Source organism: Atheta coriaria, unplaced genomic scaffold (genome assembly GCF_025399875.1).
Source record: "Atheta coriaria isolate IRGN ID8LTWV9N9 unplaced genomic scaffold, Caltech_Dcor_3.1 hic_scaffold_68_pilon, whole genome shotgun sequence".
NCBI lineage: Eukaryota > Metazoa > Arthropoda > Insecta > Coleoptera > Staphylinidae > Dalotia > Dalotia coriaria.
The window spans coordinates 82,438-91,547 of record NW_027045510.1 but is presented as its reverse complement, the minus strand read 5'-3'; the positions used below and the strand labels follow the sequence as shown (position 1 = coordinate 91,547).

Below are 9,110 nucleotides of genomic sequence, written 5' to 3'. Positions count from 1 at the left end.
TGAGAGTGTTCCAGCAGATACTCCTGACTTTAATGTCGTAATCCATGCAAATAAAGTTCCTGTTGGAGAACACAGAGGACGATACAATGCGCCTTCTACGAGTGAAGTAGCAGTGGTGATAGCTGGACAGCAATTTGACAAAAGAGATATAGTATTACATAGTCGTGATGATAATTTGCAAAAAATTTCTGAGTTACACAGATCTTATGACAGCTTACAATATCCTTTGATGATATGTCGTGGAGAAAATGGTAATGCCATTAATATTTCTCAAGTTGACCCAATCGGTGATACACCTCTGCGTAAAACAGTGTCATGTATGAACTACTATTGCTACCGTATAATGACAAGACGTAACAATTTCAATACTTTGCTTAGATATGGGATGTTAACAAACCAATACTTGGTAGATCAATATGCGAAAATTGAATCTGAGAGATTGGCCTACATTCGTAATAATCAAACTAAATTGAGAGCTGAAAATTACGTTCATCTTCAAGATGCTTTACAGGCGATTGAACACCGCAACGGCATTGGGCAGTTGGTTATACTACCTTCATCATTCACAGGTGGACCTCGATATTTACACGAAAAATCGCAAGACGCTATGACTTACGTAAGAAATTACGGCAAACCTGATTTATTTAAAACTGCAACATGTAACCCAAATTGGCCGGAAATCAAAGAAAATATTTACACCAATTTAACTCCACAAGACAGGTACGATATAGTTAACAGAGTTTTCCATTTAAAAGTAAAGAAACTCCTGCACCTCATTAACAAGTCTCATATATTCGGTCCGCCGCGCTGTCATATGTACACAATAGAATGGCAGAAACGTGGCTTGCCACATGTACACCTGTTGGTGTGGTTAGTGAACAAAATTAGACCAAACCAATTTGACAGGGTTATTTCAGCTGAATTACCGGATAAAGATGAAGATCCTATCCTGTACGAAATCGTAAAGAAACATATGGTACACGGCCCTTGCGGGACTTTAAATCCGAATTCTCCATGTATGCGAGATTCTAAATGCAGCAAAAAATTTCCGAAGTCGTTCCAAACTCAAACAAGTACTAGCGATGACGGATATCCCAAATATCGTCGACGATCGCCAGAAGAGGGTGGGCAAAATGCTACCGTCCGAAACCATGATATTGATAACCGATGGATTGTTCCCTATAATCCGCTCCTTTTGAAAATTTTTGATGCCCACATCAACGTAGAGTTGTGCAATTCAGTAAAGTCAATTCAATATATTACTAAGTACATTAATAAAGGCAGTGATCAAGCCACTTTCAGCATACAATCACCAAATGAAGGGGAAAAATATCAGTCTGGACGTTACATCTGCAGCTCTGAAGCTGTATGGAGGGTTTTATCATTCGAAGTGCACGACCGGGCTCCCACAATTGTCCACCTTGCAGTTCATTTAGAAAATGGACAAAGAGTATATTTCACAGAGAACAATATACAAGAAGTTGTTAATAACCCGCGGGATACAACATTGACGGCATTCTTCAAGTTATGTGCTCAAGATGACTTCGCCAAAACACTGACATATGACAGAGTTCCAGGTTACTATACATGGAACCAGAGTTCTAAAACTTTTCAACGGCGAAAACAAGGTACTGCGGTTGATGGTTTCCCCGGAGTAAAAAAAACGGATGCTCTTGGCAGAGTCTACGTGGTTCATCCCAACAACAGCGAATGCTTTTATCTGAGAATGTTACTGCATATTGTAAAAGGACCGACATCCTTTGCACACCTAAGAACTGTACAAGGTGTTGTTTATAATACTTATCAAGCAGCATGCAAAGCTATGGGGCTCTTGGAAGACGATTCTCACTGGGAAAACACATTATCAGAAGCAGCTGTTTGTAGTTCAGCTACATCATTAAGATATTTATTTGCCGTCATAGTAGTGTTTTGTCAAGTAACTGATTCTGTTAATCTATGGAATAAATTTCTAGAAAATATGGCCAGTGATATTCTGATTCGACGACGGCGAGAGTTAAACTCAGATGATGTACAATATGATCAAAACATATTTGACGAAGCATTATTGGAATTGAACAAAGTAGTGCAATTACTTTCGGGTAAATCGATCAAGGATTTTGGGCTGCCGATGCCAGCTAATACTACTAACTCAGATTTAACTAACAGTGCCGAATACACAAGAGAAACATCATACGATCAAACGAGACTTTTACAAAATATAGCTCAAGATGAGCCACGATTAAACATCGATCAGAAAAAAGTATTCGCTGCATTACTATCAACAATTGATAACAATGAAGGGAAATTGTTTTTCCTTGATGCCCCAGGAGGTACAGGAAAAACATTTTTAATCAATCTGCTTTAAAAAAAAGTGAGATCTATCGGAAAAATTGCGTTAGCTGTTGCGTCATCCGGCATTGCCGCAACGCTTTTGGAAGGAGGCCGAACCGCACACTCCACATTCAAGCTCCCGCTGAAAGTCACCACCGATGATAATAATAGCGTCTGTAGTGTTTCTAAACAGAGCAATACAGGAAAATTGATGCGTGACTGCTCATTAATAGTCTGGGACGAAGCTACCATGTCAAACAAGACGTCTGTGGAAGCACTGGATAGGACAATGCGCGATTTGCGCAACAAAAATTCACCTATTGGTGGATGTACAATTCTGTTCTCAGGAGATTTCCGTCAAATCCTACCAGTTGTGACTCGAGGAACACGTGCTGACGAAATAAATGCTTGCCTAAAAAGATCCAACCTTTGGCCACATGTCAATAAATTACAGCTTAAAACTAATATGAGGGTTTCGTCATCTTCACGTGAGTACAGGCTATTTCCAGAGATGCTGCTAAAAGTTGGCAATGGAGAGTTGACACAAAGTGAGGGAAGGATTGACCTAGAAAACCTTTGCGTTTTGATAGACAACATCCAAGAGTTAGTCAACAATGTATATCCTGACATTGATAACATAAGTTATAAGACGATATCTTGGTTTAAAGAAAGAGCGATTCTGTCACCAACTAACGAACAAGTAGATAAAGTAAATAACTTGATTATTTCAAAGATTGATGCGCCGACGAAAATATACTACTCGGTCGATACTGTTCTCGATTTGGAAGAAGCTGTTTATTTTTCTACAGAATTTCTAAACTCTTTGAACCCGTCTGGACTCCCTCCTCACAAAATGGTGTTGAAAGTAGGTTGCCCTGTTATTTTATTAAGAAACCTGAATCCACCTAAACTTTGCAATGGCACGCGTTTGCTGGTAAAATCATTGAAAACTTTCATAATAGAGTGTACAATACTCACAGGATGTGGTACCGGAGAAGATGTATTGATTCCCCGAATCCCTCTGATACCATCGGATTTACCCTTCCAATTTAAACGTTTACAGTTTCCGGTAAAGACATCTTTTGCAATAACCATTAATAAATCGCAGGGTCAAACCTTCAACGTTGCAGGCTTAGATTTGAGCGTTGACTGTTTTCACAGTGTGAATGTGAAATATTTTTTTGGAAATTTATTTTATATATACCAGCCTTTTATTTTGTTTTCCTGCTTTTTAATATATGTTTTTTCTCTTTTTATTTGCGTATCTTCGTTCTCTTTTTAATGTATGTTCTCTCTCTTTTTATTCGCGTAACTTCGTTCTCTTTTTATTGTATGTTCGCTCTCTTTTTACTTGCGTATCTTCGTTCTTTTTTTAATACATGTTTTTTCTCGTTTTATTTGCGAGCACACAACACGCGCACGACGCGTATATTTTTACTTCAAAACATATAAAACAAATCTAATTTATTGTATTGTGCACTTTTATTTCAAACATAAAAAATTATAGGTTTATGTGTGTGTGTGTGAGGGCAATTTTTCTATAAATTTATTATTTTGTGGCCCTGAGAAGGGCCGTTTGATATTGATGTCGATATTTAAGGCTTCTTTTCGGTTTTCTTCGGCAAAAGCACGGCAGATGTTTGTAAACACCACACCTTGCGCAATTATGACGCCGAGAGCAGCTTGTTTTAATTCCTCGTGTTTGCGGATGGCAAGTTGCAAGTGGGATGATGCGGGAACAATAGCGTTATCTCGAGCGGCGTTACCGGCCAATTCCAGCACTTCGCGTGATATTCCATAACGGCGGCGAGGTACACCAGTGCACCGGCACCGACGCGTTCAGCGTAGTTGCAGCTACGCAGCAGCCTGTGGATGCGACCACTGGAAATTGGAGTCCGGCGCATATCGATATGAGCGACTTTGTTTGCGGCTTCACTTTACCGCCTTTGCCTCTGCCGGACATGGTGATTCGAAGACGCGAACTTGAGCGGAATATGCAAACCAAACGAACAGACGTGCCGACTGACGTGCGCGACGACGGTCGAACGAGAAATGAGCGCTTTGCGGTGGTGGAGGGGATATTTGTAGATTTTTTTTGCCGTGCGCGTGCCTTGTCGAACCCACTGCCAGTATAGAAGTGGGCGGAGCCTCCGCTCTGACCGGTGCCGCGACTATCCCCTGATATAGATATACATATTTTTTTCAGTCTCGATCGAACCTCCGAACAGACAACAACTACATCAACATGTCGCAACGCGATATCAACCAACTGACTTCCACTGCGCACCCGATGACGACCACCGCAAACGAACTTGACTTCGCAACTTTAATAAAACAACTTCGTGACTAAAATGTTTTTTTAAAAAACAAAATAAACCAACTCGAACATACCATGGCCGTTAACGAAAAAATATACCATAAATACCTAAGACAGGACAGAAAAAAATAATTATTTGCTTTCTTCCAACAATAGATACGCCCAGCTGCCGATGGATGACGACGACACCGACTTCCACGGCGCAGAGGACCAACCCCAGGATGACGACAACGACGAGCCATTCCAAGAATTAAAAAACAAGAGAAAGAGGAGGAACAACTCCAGCCAGGAAGAAAAAAGGACCTCCCCAACGCCGACGACGCAAAACATGGGAATAGATGAAACCGCAGCCACCCGCAACCACAACAACACAAATATGCTACCGATAATTGTGAAATCAAAGATTGTTGATTACAAACAATTTCACAAAAAAATCACTGCCACTACATCATCTGTGCCAATCATATATTTCGGCAATCTAACTAAAATTATAGCCAAAAAACGAACAAGACTATAATAAACTGCTAAAATTATTCGAGGGATTAAACAACCTCGAATATTTTACACACCGTAAAAAAGCAGAAAACACGAAATCCATTGTCATAAAAACAGTACCATACCTAGAAGAGGAAGAACTGGGGAAATTCTTTAAACAACAATACCCAGGAGTTCTATACGTTAAAAAACTATAAAGTAGAAAAGACACTGAAAGCAGATAATATTTGCTAAAATTGAGTGCCGGAACAAACATTAACGACATAAACAATATCGATGGTGCGCATATACGGTACGAAGCGTACAGCCGTCCAACAAGTCACCATGTGCCGCAGATGCCAGGAGTTCGAACACGGAAAGAAAAATTGCCACAGCGCTCCAAGGTGCGTGAAGTGCACGGAATCTCACCACACCCAGGACTGCGACAAGAACCCAGATACCCCTCTACAGTGCACCAACTGCAGCGGACCCCACCCAGCGAATTACACCGGATGCCCAGCATATACGCGGTATGTGAACGATAAAAATATTAAAATAGTAGACAAAACACCCAAATTCAACATTAACGAACATAATTTCCCATTACCTAAACTAAAACCAACACAAAATCTTCCAAAGCCAACAAGTAACCCTCCCTTGCCACCCAACAGCACGAAAAGTTGTCAGATATCTCCCTTCCGCCTTTTTGTCTTTTGAAATTCGCGGCTATGTACAAAGCGCTACAGAGCTCGTATCTGGCAAGTCTATACATGTGATGAAAGGTCTAGACATGACCTACAAAACGACGCTATGCATGATTAGTTTGGATATTGCGTTCAACAGTTATAGACGTGTAAACATGGAGTTCACTAACGCCGAAATTCGCGCTATTTTAAAGTTTTCCTTCGTTAAAGGCAAATCCGCTAAACGTTCCGTGAGATTAATGGTGTTTGGAGGATGGTGCTCTCTCACTTCGAACCACGGGAATGGTTTCGACGATTCAAGAGCCAGTGAAAACGACACCATGGATAAGCCAGCCGGCGGAAGACCTGTGACGACAAATACCGATAAAATCGCCGGGAATACATCCGAGTTAAGACCGGCATGTGGCATCTCATTGACATCCTTGGGAGGTGAAGTTGATCCGCAAACCATTTTAAACCATCTGCAGACGGCTGGATACAAAAAAGCTTGATGTTTGGGTGCCGCATGATTTGACGCAAAAAACCTTGTGGATTGAATCAACGCCTGCGATATGCTGCCGCCGAAACGGAGACGAACTCATTACATTCTTGAAGCGGATGGTGACTGGCGACGAAAAATGGATCACATACGACAATATCAAGCGAAAACGGTCGTAGTTTGAAGGCCGGTGAATCGTCCCAAACAGTGACCAAGGCGGGTTGGCAGCCAGGAAGGTTTGCTGTGTGTTTGGTGGGATTGGAGAATCCACTATGAGCTGCTCCCATATGGCCAGGCAGCAATTCTACCATCTGCGACAACTGGACCGCTTGGAAACGGGCAATCGACCAGAAGCGTCAGAATTGTGTAGGAAGGGGTGTAGTGTTCCACCAGGACAACGCCAGACCACACACTTCGTTGATGACTCGTCAAGAAGCTGCGGGAGCTCAGATAGGGAGGTTTTTGTGCATAGACCACTTTCGGCGGACGCAAGCGCCAAGTGATTACCACCTGTTCCCTGTCCGCGAATGCCATGATTGTGTAAGTTAGACTCAAAAACTGTGAAAGTGGCTGTCCGAGTTTATTTCGCAAATAAGAAGGGGGGCTTCTACGAGAGAGGTATTATGAAGTTGCCGTCTAGATGGAAACAGATTATCGAACAAAACGGCGCATATTTGAACTAAATCCGATCACTGAAACACTTTTTATAAAGCATTGAATAAAGAGCAAAAAAACGGAAGGGAAATATTTGACAACGTAAACATCCTAACCAAATTCGAAAAAATTAAACCAGAATTAGATAGCGCTCCAACGGAGGTGGAGAAATTAATTATTATTTTAAAACATTATGGCTCGTAAATCCACCCGTATTTTGAAATTAACTACCTGGAATGCATGTTCCCTTCACAATAAAATCAAAATCCTTACGTTTCGACATTTCCTTGAAAAAAACAAAATTCATATTGCATGCGTACAAGAAGCCACAAAATCCGTCCAAATTCCCCCAAAAATAGTGAACTATAACCTAATCCATAACAATAACTTAGCAATTTACATTAAAAAAGAAATCCAGTTTGACAAACTACCTGACACTCAAAATTCCATTAGTATCCTAGTAGAAAATACCCAAATCACTAATTACCAAAATCCGCCTAAAAACCCACCTAACATTTACGAATTAAATTCATTTTTCACAAATCCAAATTCCGTAGTATTAGGTGACTTTAACGCACGACACGAGAATGGTTAGAAAAGCTGCAGGAAGAACTTGACAAAATTGCGACAAATGACCGAATATTCATAATGGGAGACATGAACGCACGTATTGGCAATACAGCGATAAAAGGCATCAAGCAGAGATTTAATGAGTCAGACCTTAATGATAGAGGAGAAATGCTGATTGAATTCTGTGCCCAAAATGAACTACGTATAAACAATACTTTCTACCAACACAAACTCCAGCACAAAATCACATTTTCAAACAACCGTGGAGATACATCCATGATTGATTTCATTGTTACCAACAGAGCAATTAACCCAAGCTTGATTGAAGATGTATGCAGCCTTACCTCTGCCAATATCAACTCAGACCATAACCTTGTACTATGCAAAACTCGAATACATCACAATCCAAAAAAGATCAAAGTTGCAGAAACAAGAACAAAATACAACATCGAATCGCTCAGGAACGAAAGTACTATGCAGCTATATGAGAAGAGATTGAAGCAACACTTAATTAGTGAACAGATCAATGAAGAAGACACTGTTGAAATAACCTGGCAGAAAATTCTAAACAGTATAAAAAGGGCAGCAGATGAAGCCATAGGATCCAGAACATTAAAGAACACACAGAAAAAGAAGTCAAAACCATGGTATACCCCAGAAGTAAAGGAAATAACAGCACTTAAAAGACAATCCTACCTTACTTATAAAAGCAATCCCACTACAGATACTTTTAACAACTATAAAGCAGTGAGAAACTCGGTAAACACTCGAATCCGAGAAATCCAAAAGGAATTCTGGGCCGAATTTTATACTAAGATGCAGATGGACTTCTATGGCGCACAAAAACTTATATGGAAGGTTCTAAGATCCATGAAGAGGGAAGTGAACGAGGATACCACCATAGTTAGCATCGAAGATGAGAAACTGATGTCCCACTTTAAAACTCTATATGGGAACAACATCACCCACCAGGCAGGAACACCGAACACTACAAACAGAACATCACACGAAAACACCACATTGCTTGAGATAACGGAGGATGACACAAGGGATGCAATGAAAGAACTTAAAAACAGAAAGTCACCTGATGAAGAAAACGTCACAAATGAACTTATAAAGGGTGTGGCGAAATCTTAAGACAGCGCACTTATTCCAAAAAATAATCGCGCTAACACCATACCACCGAATACATGGAAGACGGTGTAACCATCCCAATCTTCAAAAGGTGAAAAGACCTTCCGCGCCCAACTACAGAGATAACGATTCTCAACAATGTCATGAAACTGTTTACCCGCATCCTGGCCAAAAAAATCTCAGACCTTATTAACATCAACGAGGCACAACAAGGTTTCCGTAAAAACCGATCTACCACCGACGCAATACATATTCTCCGGCAAATTATGGAAAAAGCTAGAGAATATAACAAACCTGCATATATATGTTTTATAGACATGACACAGGCCTTTGATAGGTACAACTCACCGATGTAACAGCAGCGCTGCAAGCGAGGCATTGGAGAGGGCTCCACTACTGTCACTGATACAAGCTTATTAAATACCAGCAAGTCCGCAAAAATTAAAAT

At 40.7% G+C, this 9,110-nt stretch overlaps 2 protein-coding genes and 1 pseudogene across 2 annotated transcripts; 2 read left to right on the top strand and 1 right to left on the bottom strand.

Annotated features, from left to right (window-relative positions):
- Window positions 1-385: 385 nt before the first annotated feature.
- Window positions 386-2,365, top strand: LOC135802927 (uncharacterized). Its single transcript, XM_065316537.1, has one exon. The coding sequence runs from the start codon at window positions 386-388 to the stop codon at window positions 2,363-2,365; it is 1,980 nt and encodes a 659-aa protein (XP_065172609.1).
- A 1,429-nt stretch (window positions 2,366-3,794) lies between these two features.
- Window positions 3,795-4,294, bottom strand: LOC135802930 (histone H2A-like; annotated as a pseudogene).
- Window positions 4,295-7,606: 3,312 nt separating this feature from the next.
- LOC135802926 (uncharacterized) lies at window positions 7,607-8,665 on the top strand. The gene has a single exon (XM_065316536.1). The coding sequence runs from the start codon at window positions 7,607-7,609 to the stop codon at window positions 8,663-8,665; it is 1,059 nt and encodes a 352-aa protein (XP_065172608.1).
- The last annotated feature ends 445 nt before the right edge of the window (window positions 8,666-9,110 follow it).